The sequence below is a fragment of the Canis lupus genome, chromosome 22 (genome assembly GCF_048164855.1).
Source record: "Canis lupus baileyi chromosome 22, mCanLup2.hap1, whole genome shotgun sequence".
NCBI classification, from domain to species: domain Eukaryota; kingdom Metazoa; phylum Chordata; class Mammalia; order Carnivora; family Canidae; genus Canis; species Canis lupus.
The window spans coordinates 40,358,719-40,381,404 of record NC_132859.1 but is presented as its reverse complement, the minus strand read 5'-3'; the positions used below and the strand labels follow the sequence as shown (position 1 = coordinate 40,381,404).

General features: G+C 36.7%; 1 protein-coding gene across 1 annotated transcript in view; it reads left to right on the top strand.

Moving 5' to 3' along the window:
• Positions 1-22,686, top strand: part of DYNC1LI1 (dynein cytoplasmic 1 light intermediate chain 1) — a 48,351-nt gene that overhangs the window by 12,770 nt on the left and 12,895 nt on the right. Inside the window, exons 3-8 of the mRNA XM_072793128.1 lie at positions 11,408-11,524; positions 12,311-12,541; positions 14,416-14,585; positions 17,268-17,361; positions 20,725-20,860; positions 21,851-21,962. Coding sequence (XP_072649229.1) covers positions 11,408-11,524; positions 12,311-12,541; positions 14,416-14,585; positions 17,268-17,361; positions 20,725-20,860; positions 21,851-21,962 — 860 coding nt within the window. The remainder of the gene's footprint in view (positions 1-11,407; positions 11,525-12,310; positions 12,542-14,415; positions 14,586-17,267; positions 17,362-20,724; positions 20,861-21,850; positions 21,963-22,686) is intronic.

The following is a 22,686-nucleotide window of genomic DNA, read 5'->3' as shown; positions in this document are numbered from 1 at the left end:
TAATGAACATTGGTAAAGGATATTCTGACTATAGGATGCGTGCTATAGGGTAAAGGTGTACCTCCCAAATTAATGTGTTGAAATCCCACCCCGCAGTGGGATGGCATTAGGAGGTGTGGTCTTTCGTAGATGATTAGGTCATGAGGGCAAAGGCCTCATGAGTGGGATTGGGGCCCTTATAAAAGAAACACCAGAGAGCTCTCTCACCCGTTCTGCCATGTGAGGACACAGGGAGAAGAACCTGGAAACAAGCCTTCGTTAGATGCCAGATCTGCCAGTGCCTTCATGAACTTCTCAGCCTCCAGAACTGTGAGAAATAAATTATCTTGTTTAAAAGCCACTTAGCCTATGGTATTTTTGTTATAACAGCCCAAAGAGACTAAGACAACATGGTTTCTTTCTTTGTTGAGCAAGCAAGGAGAGGGCCTGTTAAGAATAGGATAATTTCTTACCTGCAAGTATCCTAAAAGCAAGGACTTTATACCCTGTTTCTATTAAGAGAACTTGCTAAAAGAATATTTGTTGAATGAAGGGGGACAGACTTGGCAGACTTATCTGCCGAAGGAAACCCATAAATGACCTGACACACTACAGTAAAGTGTCTTTAGAGTTCAGTGTGTTGTTGGTGTATGAGGGAGAGCTCTTAACCAGACTTGTGGAGGCAAAGAACACTTGCTAGAGGAAACTAAAATGAGACCAGGATAAACTGGGGTTCTCCCACATGTGAGGAGAAGGGGGAAATATTCCAGAAAGAAATGACAGCATGTGAAGACTCAGAGTTGAGAGAGCACAGAGGGTGCTCTCTCTCTTGCAGTGTTCTGCAAGAAGTTGTGAATGGCTGGAGCCTAGTATGTGGATTGTGGGATATGGTAGGAGAGAAGCAGAAAAATTAGGTGGCTTTTGTAAGGAACGTTGGGCTTTATAGTTTGTGCTTTGTGGCAAGAGCAGCAGGAAGATGCTGAGGGTTTTTCCTGGCATCTTAGGTATTGAAGGAATACCTAAACATGTTGAAGGAATGTTAGAGTGAATACTCATATACCTAAACCTAGACTCTACCATTAACACTTAACTGTATTTATTTTATCACATTAGCTTTTCACTGTTCCACCTGTCTTTTTATGCATTACAAAGTAAGTTGCTGATACTAGTTTACTTCACTCTAAGTACTTGAGCTTTTGTGTATCATTAACTAGAATACCTTGAAGGGTCTTAAGAGGAAAAGTAGTATGAGGAGATTGTTTCAGGAAGATCACACAGCTGCAGGATGGGGAATAGATTGGAGTGTGGTATAAATTTTCGTGAATGTTCATTTTTGAGTAGCATGTTTATATACTAAGAAGAGAATCAGGCAGAAGCCATGGGTAAAATGCCTAATGACATAAAAAGAGAAAAAAAATAGTCTAAAAAATAATGTGATTAGAAGATGTATATAAAAGTTGAACAAGACTACATCTTTGTAATACCAACAGCATTTTTCACAGAATTAGAATAAACAATCCTAAAATTTGTATGGAACCACAAATTGACCTTGAAAAGCCAAAGGAATCTTGAAAAAGAAAAACAATGAGGCATCACAATTCTAGACATCAAGTTATATTACAAAGCTGTAGTAATCAAGATAGTATGATACTGGCACAAAAATAGACACATAGATCAATGAACAGAATAGGATACCCAGAAATAAACCTACACCAATATAGTCCGTTAATCTTCTATGAAGCAGGAAAGACTATCCAATGGGAAGAAAGACCGTCTCTTCAACAAATGGTATTGGGAAAACTGGACAGCAACATGCGAAAGAATGAAACTTGATCACCCCCTTTACACCATACACAAGAACTCACAATGGGTTGAAGACCTAAATGATGTGAGTCCTGAAACCATAAAAATCCTGGAAGAGAGCACAGGCAGTAATGTCTCTGACATTGGCCATAACATTTTTCTAGATACATTTCCTAAAGCAAGGGAAGTAAAAGCAAAAGTAAACTTTTGGGACTGGATCAAAGTAAAAAGCTTCTGCATGTTGAAGGAAATAATCAACAAAACTAAAAGGCAGCCTATCAGATGGGAGGAGATATTTGCAAATGACCTATCTGGCAAAGGGTTAGTATCCACAATATAAAAAGAACTGATACAACTCAACATTTAAAAACCAAATAATCCAATTGAAAAATAGGCAGAAAAAAAAAAAGGCCAAAAGACATAAACAGACATTTCTCCAAGGAAGACCTACAAATGGCCAAAAGACACATGATTGATCATCAGGGAAGTGCAAATCAATACTGTAATGAGATATCACTCCATACCTGTCAGAATGGCTGCAGTCAACAATGCAAGAAACAAGTATTGGCAAGGAGGTAGAGAAAAAGGAGCCCTCTTGTGCTGTTGGTGGGAATGCAAACAGGTACAGCCACTGTGGAAAACAGTATGAAGGTTCTTCAAAAAGTTAAAAATGTAATTGCACTACTGGGTGAGTATTTACCCAAAAATACAAAAGCATTAATTCAAAGGGATACAGACGTCCCAATGTTTATTCCAGCATTATTTACAATAGTCAAACTATGGAAGCAGGCTAATGCCTGTCAATAGATGAAAGGATAATGAAGATATGGTATATACACACACACACACACACACACACACACACACACACAATGGAATATTATTCAGCCATAAAAGAATGAAATCTTGCCATCTGCAACAACATGGGTGGAGCTAGAGAGTATAATGCTAATTAGCAAAATAAGAGAAAGACAAATACTATATTTCATTCATTCATATGTGGAATTGAAGAATCCAAATAAGGAGAGGAAAAAAGACAAAGCAAGAAACTCTGCTTATGTCTCTGTCTCTCTCTGTGCCACTCATGAATAAATAAAATCTTTTTAAAAAATAAAACCTTATAATAAAAGAAAAAATGGAGAAGTGGGTGTGGGGATGGGCTAAACAGGTGATGGGCATTAAGGAGGTGCATGTTGTAATAAGCACTGGGTATTACATATGAGTGAGGAATTGCTAAATTCTCCTAAAACTGATACTACACTATATGCTAACTTGAAGTTAAATAAAATCTTGGAAGAAAAAAAGAATCGCATCTTTGTAAATACCTCAGATAAGAAGTGTTTCCTAGGGGTGGCCTGTGGTCTATTAAATGTCTGCCTTCGGCTCGGGTCATGATCTCAGGGATTGAGCCCTGCGTTGGGCTCCCTGCTCTGTGTAGAGCCTGCTTCTGCTTCTCCTTTTCCTCCGCCTGCTGCTCCCTCTGCTTGTACTCTCTCTGTCAAATAAATAAAATCTTTAAAAAAAAAAAGTATTTCCTATAAATAGTAGGTAACAAATGAGATTTTGTCTACAGAATATGTCTTCATTGACCTCTCAGAGGTTTTTTGAAACAGGTCTATTTTCAGATGTTTGCATTTGCCATTAAGACAAATCATGTCAGAGTTCACTTAGGTGTAGAAAAAAATGACAGCTGCAGAAAATGGTCATTTTAATGAAGGCTTAAGACTTATGAAAAGAAGAATTGGGCTTAAAATATATATGTCAATTTTCAACCAACCCTAACTTCCAAATGTTGTTAAAGTTGGAGAGAAGAGTAGTTGATAGAAGCTTTGCTCCCAGAAAAATTTTGTTTCAGTTAGCAAAGTGCTTCAGACATCTTAACAATCTTCTCTGTACCAAGCACTATGTTAGAATATTCTTGGGAATAAGATATTCTTCTGTTTTTGCCTTCATTCCATTTTTTCCCGAGAGCAAATGAGAGTCACACTCTTGAGAAGGTTGATTTGGATTCTCTTGCAAGACTTGGATTATTGCCATGCTCCCACAATCTTTGTGACTAGTCTCAGTTTTCTCATCTCTAAGTAGAGAGGATTTCATTAGATTTCTTTACAGCCTGTGTGTGTCTATGATATATTATTTATTCTCAATGTGAACACTTCCATTTTGTTACCAGAAGTGAGAAATTTGAAATCGCAGGATGGGAAAAAATCTCTATCGTATTTACCATATTACATTTATTTGACAGTATACTGTTTTTCAAAATCAGTGTTGTAACATTTATCTTAAAATGGCGTTTCCAAGGTGCTAAATATTAAGAGGCACAGCTATCAGCGTCTAAATTTTCAGGAGAGAAGTTACTAGCATAATAAAACAAACTTTATTCCCAGTTCTTAGAGGTAAAATTGAGAAAATAGGAACATAACCACCTATCACTCAGAGATAGCTCACAGAGAAGAATGCATGAAGTCATTTTCTTTTTCTTCTGAAAATAGCAATGACCCCTGGAAGCAGAAATATCTTTTTCTTTCATGAGTCATAATGCAAAAATAATAAACAATATTGTTTTAATGGCTCTAAAATAGCAGCACTGTTAAATATTGGAAAGAGTATGCTTTGAGCTTAAATTCATATAAATTTAGAACTTGACCTTGTCATTTCCTACCTGTGAAACTTTGAGTAAGATACTTACCTTTAGGAGTTCTGTACTCCAGTATCATCATCTACCATTATGGAAGATAATTACCATTCGCCATTACAGTCATGATTATGTTAGAATTACTGTTGCTGGAATGCATGCAGCAGGCACTCTGGAAATGCTGCTCCTGCAGGAAGTTACTGATGATTCCATCTGACTATGTGGGCAAAGGGAGCAGTTACGGTACTTTATTTTTTGTTATATGGAAACACATTGATAGGCTTGAAATTTTATCCTTTTTCTGTCCTAACTTCTTAGGCTTTTGTATTTCAAACCCATTAATACACAATAAAGTTTTAAAATACTCCCAAAGAGGGTAAGGGAACAAAACTTATATCCTTCATTCAGGGATTTGTGAAATGCATTAATATTGTGGCATGACTTTTGTTGTTTGAGACCAGATGTATCAGTGGCTGTCCTGTAAGAAGCTTATGAATGTGCATGTCACTATGGAAACCACAGAGTTAACATGCACTGTAGTCACCGGTGCTTTCTGGACACTGGGGATATAGCAGTAAACAAAACACAAAAATGCCTGTTCCTCTAGAGCTTTTGAGGGTAGGGGATGACTAAGTAAAATACATACTGTATTAGTAATTTCAATGGAGAAAAATAAGAAGGCATTGGAATATTGGGAAGTTGTAATTTTATTTATTTTTTAAATATTTTATTAATGAGGCAGAGACACAGGCAGAGGGAAAAGCAAGCTCCCCATGAGGAGCCCAATACAGGACCCTGGGATCACACCCTGAGCCAAAGACAGACACTCAATCACTGAGCCACCCAGATGCCCAGGCGGTTGTGATTTTAAATGAGGTGGTTAGGAATGGCCTTCCCAAGGAAGTGATCATTGAGAAAAGGTAACAGTTTAGACAACCTAGAGATTTCTGAAGAGAGACTGTTCTAGGCAGAGGAAACAAGCATATAGAAAGGCTTTGAGGTTACATTAATCATTATATAAGCAAGAGTTTGGGGGAAAGGTGGCAAGAGAATGATACTGGTTTTGTGCATATTGAAATCTGAGGTATTTATGGAACATCCAAGTAGTGAAGACCAGTAATCAGTTCAGGAGAGGCCGAAGCTGGAAGGAAATCTGTGGGTCACCATGGGGTATTGAAGTTGTACATGGAGCTGCTTCTGGAATTATGTTCAGAGTGAGAAGAGTAGAAGGCTGAGAAAGGAACCCTGGGAAACACAGACATTGGGTGGGGATGGAAGAGCAGCCTGCAAGGAAGACTCAGGACCAGCCACCTCAGAGGTCAGGTCAGGTAGGAGAGAGCGGTGTTACTGAAGCAATGGTGAGGGGAGGGCCTTTTAACTTCAGTGTCTTCCTCCTCCTCCTCTCTCTCTGCCAACTCCCAACTAAGTCAGCCTGGAGTATAGCAATTCCCACCACTAGCTAATACCTACCTCATTTCTTGCTAGGACTCCATTAATATCTAGTTACCTAGTTTCCTTACTCTTAACCTTACCCTTGTCAGGCAGCCTTCTGCACTTCTGCCACAACAGTCTATCTGAAATACTCAACGCTGCCGGAGGCTCCCCATTATCCTCAGGATAAAATCTGACCTTCCCAGCCTGGCATAAGATGCCCTTCATGATCTGGCATGCCGTACTTGTTCTCACTTTCTGCTCCTTTTTCCCTGACATCCTCAAGTTCATGCATTCAAATTATTTGTCCTTTATAGAAGGACACTTCTTTGCCTCCAGGCCTCTATAATGATTTCCTTACTGCCTGGAATGACTAACTGTCCATGGCTCATTAAACACCACAAGATTTGGCTAAAGTATTACCCACCGTCTCTACAAAGCCCTTTCTGACTTCTAGACAAAACCAGGATATTCTCTTAGGGCTGGCTTCCTGGTTTGTAGCATATCTCTAGTGTAGTCCTAATGACAGTATCTTGGAATTATCTCCTGTTTGTTTTCTCTCTCCAGCTTATGAGCATCTTAGAGGATAGTGGCTTGGAGAATAAGGATCTTTGTATTCCTAGTGTTTAGTGTAGTAAATGTCCAATGCAATGGTTCTCAAAGTGTGGTACCTACCTTAGCAGCGTCAGCAACACCAGTTACCTGTTAGAAATGCAGATTCTTGGACCCTACCCCAAACTTATTGAATCAGAAATCCAGGAGGGGAGGCCCAGCAATATGTGGTGTTTTTTTTTTTTTAAAATATTTATTTATTCATGAGAAACAGAGAGAGAAAGGCAGGACACACAGGCCGAGGGAGAGAAGCAGGCTCCATGCAGGAAACCTGATGCGGGACTTGATCCCAGGACTCCAGGATCACGCCCTGGGCCAAAGGCAGGCGCTAAATCACTGAGCCACCTAGGGATCCCAGCAATATGTGTTTAATAAGCCCCCCAGGTGAGTGTGGTACCTTTGAGAACCATTAGTCCAGTGAAATGAGTGATAGACATTGTCTCAGGAATAAACTCTGGTCTCATAAGTAAGAGAAAATCCTTCAGCTTCAGTTTTTAGAAAAAGGAAACAGTCATGCTCTACTGATGGCTACAGGAACTTAAAAATACAGCATATATAGTTAAGATTGACTTTTTTTGATGTCATGAATTTTGGTTCAAAGTGTATTTGGAGCATATGGATTTAAACCTTTATAATTAGAATTAGATGAATTAAAAAGAAGACACAAACTTGTTATTTAAGCACTCCATATTTTTTTAATTTAAAATTCAATTAGCCAACATATATTACATCATTAGTTTCAGATGTAGAGTTCAGTAATTCATCAGTTGAATATAATACCCAGTGTTCATCACACGTGCCTTCCTTAATGCCCATCACCCAGTAATCCCATGCCTCTACCCTACCCAAGCAACCTTCAGTTTGTTTCCTGGAGTTAAGAGTCTCTCATGGTTTGTTCCCCTCTCTGATTACTTCCCATTCAGTTTTCCCTTCCTTCTCCTATGATCCTCTGCACTAAAGAACCACTTAATAATATTACCAACAGAAAAAAAAAAAAAATTACCAACAGAGATAACCAAATCAGTGACTATTTCTAGGTAATATTATTGTGGTTTGGATTCTTTTGCTTATGCTTATCCACAAGTATGTTTTTTTAATTCAGAAACCTTTATATTTAAGTCATTTGAAATATTAAAAAGAAGTTGAAATAAATCCATCTGATTTTGGGTGTTTTTTAAGATATCTTTTTATTTTCTAACATCCAAAATAGGAATTAAGGAGAAAAGATAAATTCTGCGTTATATATATTTTATTTTTATTTTTATTTTTATTTATTTTTTTATTTATTTATGATAGTCACAGAGAGAGAGAGACAGAGAGACAGAGACAGAGACACAGGCAGAGGGAGAAGCAGGCTCCATGCACCGGGAGCCTGATGTGGGATTGGATCCCGGGTCTCCAGGATCGCACCCTGGGCCAAAGACAGGCGCCAAACTGCTGCGCCACCCAGGGATCCCAATTCTGCGTTATATTAAATGAAATTTTATCTGACTACCACCTATTTTTGTGGATGCGTATGCACTATAAAAAATTCTCATTGAACATTTCATTGCTAATTTAAGCTTCTATAATATGTAACATTGTTTCTGTGGGATAATCAGTTTTCAGTTGGTGTAAATTTCACTTATAGGACTCCTTTCAGGAAAGTAGCCTGTCCTAAGAGAAATCTTTTTTTTTTTTCCATAAGAGAAATCTTGATTATTTTCTTTCTAGTTCTAGAATGAACTCAGATTTTTTTTTAATTAATAAATTTTGGGGTTTTTATTTTTTAGAGAGAGAGTACATATGCACAAGTGGTGTTGGGGGGAGGTGGTGCAGGGGGAGAGGGAGAGAGAGAATGGTAAGCAGATTCCACGTTCAAAACTGAGCCAAAATTAAGAGTCAGACACACAACTGAGTCTCCCAGGTGTCCCAATAAACTGTTTTTTAGAGCAGTTTTAGGTTCACAGCAAAATTGAGTGGGAAATTCAGAGAATTTCTGAATATCCCCTGTCCCCACATCTATACAACCTCTCCCTGACCTTGACACATCGTTATCCCCTAAAGTCCATTGTTTATGTGAGGGTTCATTGTTGGTGTTGTACATTATATGGGTTTTGACAAATCTATAATGACACGTAGCTGCCATTGCAGTATCATGCAGAATAGTTTCATTGCCCTAAAAATTCTGTGCTCTGCCTATTCAGGCTCTTTAAAAAGAAGTTTTCACAGATCTCAACACATGGTGATTTAAATTATTGTGTCCAGTGCTCTTGCATATGACAGAACTAGATATAAATGCTTTAAATTCTTTTTGTTTATAGTTCTTGAACAACTACTTGAAAACATAAATGCCATAAAAATTATAGGGTTGATAAAAACCAAATTAGCAATCAGTATAACAAATGATGTTTTGCTGAAATTAAATGCCAGTATTAGGTTTAATAGGAGCACTTACATATTTTTCACTGGTTTACTTTATTATTTCCATTTTAAGCATGGGGGGATCATCATGGGAATAATCATTGTTGTTATAGATATTACTATTTTCAACCCAATCTGTTCTTTTGTTGGACTATTTTAATGGTACACTGCAAAAGTAGCACTGAAAAAATATTTATTTAATGACAAGTTCTTTATTGCCAGTTTAAGGTGATATTTATTGCTATGAAGTGTTTGGAAATCATTCATAAATGTAGTCTGGCCAGTACAACTGAATATAGTACTAACCACTCTGGGATATTATTATTATTTTTTTTTTTTTGAGTTTGACAGGTGTGTGTGTCCTCTCTCTTCTCCATGCTATCTGCATTACTTGGCTTCAGCTTGTCACTAATAGGATTATAAATACATACGCAGAAGTGAGTACAGCAATCTTGTGGCAGCATTTACATCTAAAGATGGTCATTCAGAAGATCTGAGATATACATAATTTTTTTAAGTTTAACCTGAAAATTAAAACAACTTTTAAATTTTCAGAGAACTCATGAATGAATATTCTCTAGGAATAAGTCCTTAGATCTAAGAAACTCATCTTTATTATAAGTACTATTAAAATTATATTTCTTTTTTAAAATTATTTATTTATTTATTTATTTATGTATGTATGTATGTATGTATGTATGTATGTATGATAGTCACAGAGAGAGAGAGAGAGAGAGGCAGAGACACAGGCAGAGGGAGAAGCAGGCTCCATGCACCGGGAGCCTGATGTGGGATTCGATCCCGGGTCTCCAGGATCGCGCCCTGGGCCAAAGGCAGGCACTAAACCGCTGCGCCACCCAGGGATCCCTTAAAATTATATTTCTAATAACTAAGTTCATGAGACAATAATACATAGTATTTAAATAGATTTACAATATTTTAAAAATCCACACCAAAACATTGAATAGCTAGCCTAGTTTTAAACTTTTTAAGCTTGTTCCAAGTGTAAGTCACATACTTTTTTGCTATCAATGTTCTTAAGTTCTTTATTTTAATTCAAACAGTATTAACATACTGTTATATTAGTTTATTAGTGTTAGTTTATATTAGTGTTAATTAGTGTTAGTTTATATTAGTGTTATATTAGTTTCAGATGTACAATAGAGTGATTCAGCAATTCTGTACATTACTCAGTGCTCATCATGATAAATGTGCACTCTTAATCCCCTTCATCTATTTCACGCGTCCTCTCTACCTCCCCTCTGATAACCACCTGTTTGTTCTCTATAGTTAAGAATCTGTTTCTTGCTCTCTCTTTTTTTCCTTTGCTAATTTGGATTCTTAAATTCTACATATGAATGAAATTGTATGGTATTTGTCTTTCTCTGACTTATTTTGCCTAGCATTATACTCTCTAGCTCCATCCACATTGTTGCAGATGGCAAGATTTCATTCTTTTATGGTTGAATACAGTTCCACTGTATGTATATATGTACCACATCTTCTTTATCCACTCATCAATGGGCACTTGGGCTGCTTCCATAGTTTGACTATTGTAAGTAATGCTGCAATAAACATAGGGGCGTCTGTATCCCTTTGAATTAATGCTTTTGTATTTTTCGGTAAACGCCCAGTAGTGCAATTACTGGTTGGGAGACTAGTTCCATTTTTAACTTTTTGAGGAGCCTCCATACTGTTTTCCACAGTGCTGTCTATACCAGTTTGTATTCCCACAACAGTGCAGTGAGGGTTCCTTTTTCTCCATATCCTTGCCAACACTTGTTTCTTGTGTTTTTGCTATTAATCTGTTTTAAGTCTACATTTTGTCTGTTCTACATTCCCTCTACCCTTGTTCTTGTTCAATTTACTATCCCCTTTCCTTTACTAATATTTCTTATGACTTCATGGTTTTGGTGAGGCTATAGTCTCAATTCCCCGCTCTGGTCAGTTTTGATATACTATCCATCCTCCATGAGTGGCTCATGGCTGAGCACATGACCCAAACTGGGGCAATTAAGAGTCTTTACCTAAGATTCTTCAGACTGAAAGCCAGTGGAGAGTGTCTTTTGTTCTTTGTGAATTAACCTGGGATGGCATAAGAGTTGAATTTCCTGAGGGGCACCTGGGTAGCTTAGTGGTAGAGCATCTGCCTTTGGCTCCGGTCATCATCCTGGGGTCCTGGGATCGAGTCCTACATCGGGCTCCCCATAGGGAGCCTGCTTCTCCCTCTGCCTATGTCTCTGCCTCTCTCCATGTCTCTCATGAGTAAATAAAATCATTTTTTTTTTTATTGAATTACCTGAAAAATACCCACAGTGGAAGCCATTTGTAATAGGATAGAACAAGACTTAACAGGAAGGGCAAAGATACTAGGACAAAGAATCTTGGAGATGAAGTCTGCATCTTCAGCTGTATAATTATTTAAGTATCGTCCATCAAATTACCTTTTTGTTAAAGTTAGTTCTAGTTGGGTTTTTCACTTGACACTAAAATCATCCTTAAATAATCCATATTATAATTAAAAAGAGTTGTTCTTTTTTACAGGTGAAGATGGAGCTGGAAAAACAAGCTTAATAAGAAAAATTCAGGGAATAGAAGAGTACAAGAAAGGAAGAGGGTTGGAATATTTGTATTTAAATGTTCATGATGAAGACAGGGATGGTGAGTATCATTTATATGTAAAACAAATTTCCTGAGGCCTTTCTGAGAGCACTGCTGCTCATATTAGTGACTTTTCTTAGTGTGTCATTTTTCAGTAGGAGTCCTAGTCTTTCATGCTAGTCAGTGAATAGTTATGTGCAGGCATATTTTAATTAGTTTGGAATTGAAATTCATATAGTGATTTTTTTTTTAACATCTTAAGGTAGTCTGGTGTGCAGACTAGCTTTCTTGCTATCCTTGACGAATCTAAATTTTTCAGTTAACTGCCCCCTCAGATAGTGAAATAATAGTATCCTAGTGTTGTTTTGTTGACTCCCTTTTCACCATCTCATTTTGTCACAAAAATGTCATCTACTCCCCAGCTTTTTTCAGTCAGCCATTTTTTCTTGTATACATCACTTGCCTTCTCATTTTTGTGTATGATATCTTGAATATGAATGGCTATCTCTGCTGTTAAGAAGAGAGAGATATTTTGATGCTAAGAATAGAAACGTAATGCACTCTGTTCATTTGGCGTGAGAAATAAGTAGAGGCTGCTGGTGTTCTATGTTGGCAGTTAAATCATTTTCCTGAATGTTTGTTAGGCCTTTACTAAATTGTTGGATGGGACCTAAGTGGTTGAACCTGTCATCTAGGTCTGACTTCTAAATTGGGGACCTAAGTGGTTGGACCTGTCAGAGGAGACCTCTTCTGTGGAGGTGCCCTAAAATACCAAGTAGTATTGTTAGTTGGATAATGAAATAACTTAATCTTGTTGCCTTGGTAACTTTCTTTTGTCTGTTATAGATCAAACAAGATGTAATGTATGGATCTTAGATGGAGACTTGTATCACAAGGGCCTCCTTAAATTTTCACTGGATGCCATTTCTCTGAAGGACACTCTAGTTATGCTGGTTGTGGATATGTCAAAGCCTTGGACTGCTTTGGATTCTCTACAGAAATGGGCAAGTGTTGTTAGAGAACATATTGACAAATTGAAAATTCCTCCTGAAGAAATGAAAGAAATGGAACAAAAGTGTGAGTAGTCTAGAAATACTAATACAGATTTCAAACACTTGATGTCCTAGCAACCATAATTGTAGGAATTTTTGACTTTGAATAAGGTTCAATGAAAGACATGTGACTACTGCTTTTGAAATTCAATTTGGTGTGCTAGGTGTTTTTTTTTTTTTTGCTAGGTTTTAATGTAGTTTTAAATTGGAAACCTATACATAATGGTAGACTCTTTAGTAGAGGTGCCTTTTCTCCTTTGCCAAAAGGCCATAAATGTTTGTTTTGAGAAGTAGGTCTTTAGGGTTAAAAAAATGTTTAAATCTTTCTTCAGCTGTTCATTTTCAGCAGTTTTCATTTCTTAATAAGTGGAGCAATTTTATCAGCCTTGTCAAAATGAAATGTGCCCCCAAAATGTTAACACAAAGATGTTAAGCTGGTTTTATGATTTACAAAATACATATTTTGTACCTACCCTTCTAAATTGGAAATTTTCAAGCGAATTATGAAAACGATATAGGTCATTTCTAACAAATCATAAGCCAGTTGTCACAGTTCTTAATTTCACTGAGAGCTCTTCATTTGCCAATGTTGTACTTTGCTTAAGAAAATGTAGAGATGGAATGCTGCTTTTCTTTGTTATGTGAGCTGATTATAATTTTTAGGGGAAAATTGACAGCTTACTGGAATTTGTATGCTAGGAAATTATAGAGGATTAGGAGAACATAGGTCCTTAGTCACTGAAAAAAAATGTGTAACTGCTTTTACTCTATAGACTGTCTTTCCTGTCGGCCATTGCCTAGGTCTTTTATTCCCTAAATTTACACAATAGCAGCGATTCTCAATTTATGGGCCTGGGACCAGCAGCATCAGCATCAATCAGTACAGCTGGGAACTTGTCAGAAATAATGCATTCTTGGGTCCCACCCTAAACTCAGTCAGTTACTCTATTGCCTTCTAAAACTTGAGAACCACTGTTAGATTTCAGCCTCTGATTTGAAGGGTAATAGCTACCAGGTCTGCTAAGGTTGTATGCATGCTGCTGTGTTCCTGGAGGAACTGCACTCAGCTGTTCAGGGTTCTCTTTTCCCTGACCCCATGTAAATTTAAGACAGTTTTCCTCCTCTGTGGCTCTGTGTAGAATTCCCTCATACACTGTTTTAATCCTGTGCTATGGATAATTTGTTTCCAGTTTGTTATTTTGCTTTTAAACATGGAAAGCAGCCTTATATAGAAATCCTGCATCGCTGATTATTTCCTTGATAATTGCTCAAAGAGTAATAATCATTGAGTCAAGGTATACGTTGTTAAGGCCCTTAATACATTCCCATTAACTTTTTGTTAAGTGAAAGTTTTGACAGACTTGCAAATGAATTCTAAAAATTTATCAGCATTGGTAGTATCTCATTAATTCTTACCAGGGATACAGAGTGAATATGGCCCAGCATTACACCTAGGTAAAAAGGAGACCTGAGTAAAGGATTTAGAAAAAAGAATGTTGGAAAATCACCTAGGTCTGACTTCTAAATTGTGGAACACTGCCCCACCACCACACACACACTATTTGTTTATCCCCTTAGTGCCCTCTGTGAATTAGAGAACGTAGAGAGGCAAAACTAGATAGTGACGTACCTAAAGTAATTCGTACAGACAGAATCAGGCTTGCATTGAACCCCAACTCATTGAAGCCACTCAGTGTAATAATCTGCCTCCTCATAATTAATGTGGATCTCCTCTTTCTGTCTTATCTTTGAAACAGATTTCTCAAACCCTTTTTGTTTCTTAACATAAGACTGTATATAAAGCCTCAAAATACATATTTAGATTATGGTAGAAAAAACTACCTGCTGAAATAAAGCAGTCTCTAAACTATGTGTTAAATTGTTTACCTTGATTTTCAGTGATTAGAGACTTCCAAGAATATGTAGAGCCCGGAGAAGATTTTCCAGCCTCTCCTCAGAGAAGAAATACTGGGTCACAGGAAGACAAAGACGACAGTGTGGTTTTACCCCTGGGTGCGGATACACTTACACATAACTTGGGCATCCCAGTACTAGTAGTTTGCACAAAGGTTAGCTTCCTTCCTAGAGATTCTACTACTGGTGTTAACCAAGGGTGAACAACTGTTTTGTTTTCCAGCCTCCTTTTAGAGTTGTCACACTAACTTTTCTAGATAATTTTTCTTAACAAATAGAAATAATATTTTAAAATATTGAATGATAATCACATGTTGGTTATGTGATCTTAATCATAGTTTCCTTTTTTTTTAATCATAGTTTCCTTAAAAGAAAACGTTACTTCAGATATTCTGTGATTGAGTTTCATATTCCTAATTTCAATTAGACTTCAATGTCCAGTCAATTGAGTAGAAATAAATACAGGAAAGATGATAATTTCAGTATTAATTTTTATAAAATACTTTCCAGGGATCCCTGGGTGGCGCAGCGGTTTGGCGCCTGCCTTTGGCCCAGGGCGCGATCCTGGAGACCCAGGATCGAATCCCACGTCGGGCTCCCGGTGCATGGAGCCTGCTTCTCCCTCTGCCTGTGTCTCTGCCTCTCTCTCTCTCTCTCTCTCTGTGACTATCATAAATAAATAAAAATTAAAAAAAAAAAAAATACTTTCCACATTAAATTGTGATATACTAATATCCTAATAGCAGAAGATTATGCACTTAAAATCGACTTAAACACCTACTGGCACTCATTATGTAAACTTAATATGCAGTTATCAAGGTCTTTTTATTTATTCACTAAGGAGGTTCTGATAAGATTGCTGTTACCAAATTCTGTTTAGTTCCATCACTGTATATACTTTATGATAACATCAAATCTCCTTTAAAAAATAATTTCTAACTCAAGTTCATCTTCTTCCCATATGGTCCTAAGTAGTATCTTTATTGTTTGTAAGTCATGGAATGGTTTAGGAAATGACAGAACATATAAACCTTTTTGTGATCTAAAATTATTAATGTTTTTTATAACATGTAACAATTTGCACATGTAATTGAAGGGAGGTATGGCACTTACTCATCTTTGTAATGAAAATGATAAAAAAATTTAATCTAGCTTAAGTTTTATTTTAAACACTACAAAAATTATAACAAAGGGATGGGGTAGCATTTAAAACAAAATTTGTTATCTGCTTTTCAAATAGTGGTTGTGCTTTTCAAATAAGTAGTTGTTACTTGCACCTTTTCTGTAAAACTTTTTAAATTCACACACTAGAATTATTTTGTGTGTGGTTTTTGTTTTATTTTGTTTGACAAAGAGCTGTTTATTGGTAGATACTTCCCCATTTTACACTACAACTTGCCTCTTATAAAAACCTCTTATTTTTCAAAGGAAAAATGTTAAGTTTAAAGGGACCTGAATTAGTATCAAATGAGTCAGATTCATAAAATTTTCAAGCCAAAAGAGCTTATTAGCCAGCCATCAGTTGTGTATTAGCTCAGAACCTTTTAAAATGTGTAGGGGGATGGGAGAGGTGTCTTAGGATGGAGAAATAATGGTGGTTCAATTCTACCTAAAGAGTCTGGAAACTGAGATTCAGAGAGACTAAGTGTCTTGCCTTAAGTCCAGATCCTCATATTTCATTTAAAAAATGTTTTTACTAAACTATTATGTTTCACCAAAATTGTCATAAGTCAATATAATTATAAATATATAACTATATATAATAATTATAAATATCTTTAGTAATATGAAATAATTACTCTGTGTTCTATAAAATGGACAAACATGCTGTATCATGATTATACAGAGACTCTTGTATGATGTATATATGCATAGCAAAAAATTACATATCAGATTTGACCCCAAATTAATATTAAATATAATGAACATTATTAAATGGTTACTTTTAGATTTCACACCTTCAATTCCAAAAGGTGTTGAAGTAATTTGTATATGTTTTATTTTTTGTAACATTTTTCTGTAGCTAGCAGAATTAAGAATTGTTTCATTGACTGTACAAGTGACAGTTCAAAAATAGCCTGTCATTTCCCCTACCTTCTTTTTTTTTTTTTTTTTTTTTTTTTTTTTTTTTGCTGTTGATAAGATTGTAGTAAGAGTAAACAAAAGAACCAGAAAAGAGGGCAGCCCCAGTGGCGCAGCGGTTTAGCGCTGCCTGCAGCCCAGGGCATGATTCTGGAGACCCAGGATCGAGTACCGCATCGGGCTCCCTGCATGGGGCCTGCTTCTCCCTCTGCCTGTGTCTCTGCCTGCCTCTCTCTCTCTCTGAATGAGTAAATAAATAAATCTTAAAAAAAAAAAAAAAAAAAAAAAAAAGAACCAGAAAAGAAATGAAGGTCAATTAAGAAGTTACCAGATAAACAGGAAGCAAAGAGGAAATAGAGAAAGGTACAGACTCCTAGATATACCGTGTTTTATAGAACTGGCATAGAGTTTAGATCTTTAAAACTTCAAGTCAAAAGGAGTTGAGTCAGCAAGTATGAGCGACCATTTGTTTGTCCTGTTACTCTTCATTCCTTTATGTACCAAAACTTTGATGTTTTCAATATTCAATAGAACGTGGACATCAATACTTTTTTTAAAAAATTATTCGTTAGTCTTGACTGCAACTGAAAGAATCTAGACAGATAGGAGTAATTGATATTCTAATATTCAGTCACCATATCAGAGTGGTAGTTTTGTGATATTCCCCCACCCAAAACTGAACTGTTTAAATCATTATATTTAACTTTGATTAAAGTTAATGTTGTTGGTTTTTTAAAATTATTTTAACTCAACAGTGTGATGCCATTAGTGTATTGGAAAAAGAACATGACTACAGAGATGAGCATTTTGATTTTATTCAGTCACATATCCGGAAGTTTTGTTTACAATGTATCCTTTTACTACATTGATCGGTGCAGTTGTACCTTAACCTGTTTGTTTGCTTTTTTTAATTAAGAGAATTACATTGATGGACTTTAGAAATTCCATAAACTTTTTTCCTTCTGCTTCTGGTTTGAAATATCATTTTAGCTCCCAAATCATTTACATCTGGGTATTTTGAGTTATAAAAGCAAGTGTTGAAATATATAACTTTGATTTGCTGTGTTTTAAAGGATTATCAGTCTTTTGTGGAAAATTTTAATGAGTTGGTGTTGTAAACATTCTGATTGCAAAGCAGTGTTCATTTATTGGGAGTGGTGGTCGGGCAAGATCAATATTTAGGTTTGTGTGTTCTCATTTTTTAATATGTTCGCTATGTTACCATCTCCACCCATAGTCTAAAGCAGTGGTTTCAAAATCTGACTGTACCCTGCTTAAGGTTTACTGAATCGGAACATTTCAAGATGAGGCTGAAGAATCTCTTTTATTTATTTATTTTTAAGACTTTATTTATTTATTTATTTATTTATTTATTTATTTATTTGAGAGAGAGTGAGAGAGCACAAGTAGGGGGAGCGGCAGAGGGAGAGGCAGAAGCAGACACCCTATTGAGCCTGATGTTGGGCTCAATCCCAGGACCCTGGGATCATGACCTGAGCTGGAGGCGGACGCTTAACCAACTGAGCCACCCAGGTGCCCCGAATCTCTGCTTTTAAAAAAGCTTTCTAGGTGCTTTTGATGATCACAAAGTTAGAAAACCTATTACAAGGCATCTTGTCTAGGTTGCAAGGATTAGAGGAGCCACTGAATAACAATAATGATTAAAAGAAGAATAAAGTGAGGGTTGTAAATGAAAGCTTTTAAGAGAATTTGCTATTGAAAACTTTGTCACTTGGGAATCCCTGGGCGGCTCAGCAGTTTGGCGCCTTCCTTTGGCCCAGAGCATGATCCTGGAGTCCTGGGATCGAGTCCCACATTGGGCTCCCTGCATGGAGCCTGCTTCTCCCTCTGCCTGTGTCTCTGCCTCTCTGTCTCTCTCTGTTTCTCTAATGAATAAATGAATAAAATCTTTATAAAAAAAAAAAGAAAGAAAGAAAACTTTGTCACAGCTTGAGTGCACTGAGGAGAGCTGTTCTCACCTACTCCTCCTGGTTGCATTCCTGAAGCAAAGCTTTTGGGTCTGAAAAATGAAGAAATGACGACATTAGGAGAAGATAGGAATCATAAGTAATGTATACATGTTTATAGGGTCTGTAGTTTTTCGTTTTCATTAATGGACACTTAATTAAAGGACCACTGAAACCTAGCTGGATAATGAATAAGATCACTTGACACTGGCAGTTTCCCTTCCCCCTTTTCACCTCAGTACTTTGTCCTTTCCGTGGCCCTTTCTTTTCTCCTGTCATTTAATAGTTGACTTGGATTGAATTGAAGGGTATTGGTCTACAAAAAGAAGACAAAAAGTGGGAGTAATTGAAGTAGATGTCTATAGAGTTTTTTGTTATCTTTGAAGATTAGCACATTTGGCAACAGGCAGTCTTTTTTTTTTTTTTTTTAAGATTTTATTTATTTATTTGACGGAGAGAGTACAAGCAGGGAGAGCAGCAGACAGGGAGAGGGAGAAACAGGCTCCCCACTGAACAGGGAACTAAATGTGGGGGCTCCATCCCAGGACTCTGAGCTCATGATCTGAGCTAAAGGAAGACACTTAACTGACTGAGACATTTAGGCACCTCAACAAGCAGTCTCTTTAAACATTTATTTAATGCTGTTCTTGAAAATGTACATACAGAAATGTAATCAGGAAGGAAGACTGTCCACTAAAATAACTACAGACAGGGTTCCTGGGTGGCTCAGTGGGTTAGGCATCTGCCTTTGACTCAGGTCATGATCCCAGGGTCCTATGATTGAGTCCCATGTCAGGCTTCCTGTTCAGCAGGGAGCCTGCTTCTCCCTCTCCTGCTCCCCCTGCTTGTGCTCACTCTCTTTGTCAAATAAATAAAATCTTTAAAGGGGCACCTGGGTGGCTTAGCGGTTGAGCATGTGCCTTTGACTCACGTCATGATCCTGGGGTCCTGGGATCGAGTTCTGCATCAGGCTCCCCACAGGGAGCCTGCTTTTCCCTCTGCCTATATCTCTGCCTGTGTGTATCTCTCATGAATAAATAAAAAATTTAAAAGTCTTATAAAAAATAAAATATTTTTTAATAAAATCTTTAAAAAATAAATTAACTAAAATAAAATAATTACAGACCTTGAGTAGAGCCCACTGATTTTAGAATACAAACTGAGAAGTCACTTCAAGATGGTGAGGGGTGTGTGTGTTTATCTGTGTGAAGGCAACAGTTCAAAATCATCTTTAAGTTTTGTAAATGTTTCCTGCAATGCAAATTTGTCAGCTATTTCATAAATTGGTTCTCATGAGAAAAGATCACTCGTTAATGAAAAGTTCACACAGTTAAGCTTTTACTTAAGATGTTTGTTTCTATCAAGTTTTATAAGCCATATTTAGCGATACCACTCATAGATTCATAAGCCTTGGTTCATACTCATGAGTAGCCCAGCTCAGAAGTAGAAGTTTGACCATTCCCAACATTTCTCCTTGATCTGAGTCATCATCTCAGGACATAGTGGGCAGTACTAGAGCATGGTCCTTAGCAGTGGCTGTAGAATTTCTGATAGCCACTCTGACCACACCTCATCTGTCAGTAGTCATGTTGCCCCTTTTCCACATGCCTCTCTTGATCTTTGGATCTACTGTATCATTTGGCTAAGAGGTCCAAGTTAGAGTCTGCTTTAACTAATACATCCTTATGTGAGGTGGTGTTACCTCAAGTTTTGATCATGAAATCAACTTTTGCTTTGAATCTTGCCTGAAAGTTTCCTGAAAGTACCTCTTGGTTAATCATCTCTCTTCAGTGGGTCTCCTGAGCTTTGCTCTTCAAGTCCTAATTCCTGTGACTAGTGAAAACCACAAGAGATACTAGTGGACACCATTTTTTTTAATATGCAAGCAAAATAGTTATCGATAAATAATAGTTCTCTTCATGAGGATTAGGAAGGTTAAACACAAAGCAAATTACCTCTTGTGCTTTAAACGTAGAGGTAGTAGCAGTGTCAGTATTACTAAATTTACCTTTATTTTCTTGGCTTAATGAGACTTTTGCCTCCTAAATTAAGTTTTGTAAAGATTGCTGTTTGCATTTTAGTCTTTCTGTATTCTGTGCTTTTGAAATTCTTGATTACCCTCTAATGTACCTTTGGGAACTATTTTTGAAATCAATATGCATGTAAATGTTAAGTTGAGAACACAGAATTTTATTGTATCTGTTCATGGAATTTGTCCAAAAATTTCTTTAACAGCATTATTCAGATGGTGCAGCGCTTATTTACACTTCAGTAAAAGAAAATAAAAATATAGATTTAGTATATAAATATATTGTTCAGAAACTGTATGGATTTCCCTATAAAATTCCTGCTGTTGTTGTGGAAAAAGATGCAGTATTTATGTAAGTATACTCATAAGTGTATTGTTTTATCATGTGTCACTGCTGCAATTTGATGGTGAATCCTCATGTTTGGTTTTGAGGTGAGACTCAATAGACCTTTCCATGATGCACAGGTGAGAATCTCTTCCTAGATTGATTTATTCATAACCTGCCTTGATCAATTTATTTTTGCCTGTTAGATTTGTTGCTGGCCTAACCCCTTTTTGGAAGGCCTTACTATTATATATATAGCTAAACTGTTGAGTGCATATATCAGTGTATTTACTTACTCTTTGATTGGTTTTGATACATAAAGGACCCAGTGTATAAACATGCTTTTAAAAAGTTACGTGAAGGGCAGCCCCGGTGGCTCAGCGGTTTAGCGCAGTCTACAGCTCAGGGCATGATCCTGGAGACCCAGGATCGAGTCCCACGTCAGGCTCCCTTCATGGAGCCTGCTTCTCCCTCTGCCTGTGTCTCTGCCTCTCTCTCTGTCTCCTCTCTGTGTATTCTCATGAATAAATAAAATCTTTAAAAATAAGTAAATAGTTATGTGAATACATTGAGAGGTAATAATAATTAACCCCCCACCCCCCAAACTGTGTGTTTTTAAAATCAGGAAGATTAAGAACCTTTTTAAGTAGAAATCAGTAAGCTATAACTTGAGCATTATAATAAAAAAAGAAACTGATTAGTTTTGGATTTTTTTTTTAAGATTTTATTTATTTGGAGTCGAGAGAAAGAGAGCATGAGCAGGAGTGAGGGGCAAAGGGAGAGGGAGAAGCAGGCTCTCTACTGAGCAAGGAGCTGGATGCAGGGCTCAATCTCAGGCCCCTGGGATCGTGACCTGAGCTGAAGGCAGATGCTTAACCTTCTGAGCCATCCAGGTGCCCCAAAAGCTGATTACTTTTTCATAATTGGTTAGATACATTCCCTTTAATGTGATCATGGGTTTAATGAAGGAATGACAATATAAATGTTTGAGATTTATCATATGCATTTCTTTTCCAGTCCAGCAGGGTGGGATAATGATAAGAAAATAGGAATATTACATGAAAATTTTCAAACATTAAAAGCAGAAGATAATTTTGAAGACATTATAACTAAACCACCTGTCCGAAAGGTAACAGTTTTAGTATGTATAGTCTTTTAAACTTGGTGGTGGTGGGGGGAGTTCCATAATTTTAAGTTAGGTAAGAGGATCCTTTCCTATCAAGAGCTTTTCTAATTATAATTTGGATGTTTCCAATGTCAATTTAAAATAAAGATCTGTGTTATCAAAATATAAACTAGCTATTCAGTTAATGAATTCTTAGCCTTTGGCATATTTATATTAGAAAATAGTACAGATTCCATATTCTAATGGAAATAATGGATTGGTTGTAGCGAATATATGGATCTTGAAGAGTTTGAGTAGGTTGAAGCTGTGAACTTTCCATCCTAGAACTCAGCCAAAACCCAAGAAAACATTGTTAGAATAAATATTAGCTTCTATCTGTTAAGGGAGATCTGGAATCTTCTCCATAGTTACTAGTTAACCTGTGGTAGCCCACAGCTATCCGCAAGCTTCCAGTTTAGTCTTAATTGTTTGTTGTATGTTATTCATAGGACTATTTAATCTTTCAGAAAGTGCTCCTCTTTCACATATTTTGATTTCATGTTAAATAATAGGTCATGTTCTATAGTCAGATATTACAGATGTTTCCAGAAAGTTGTATAAAAATAAGTTTATAAAAAATAATAATAATAAGTTTATATATAGTACTTCTCAGTGGCTTTTAAGTGGATATGCTTTAAGAAAAATAATTTTCATTTAACATGTAATAAGATTTTTACTAAAAATCGAA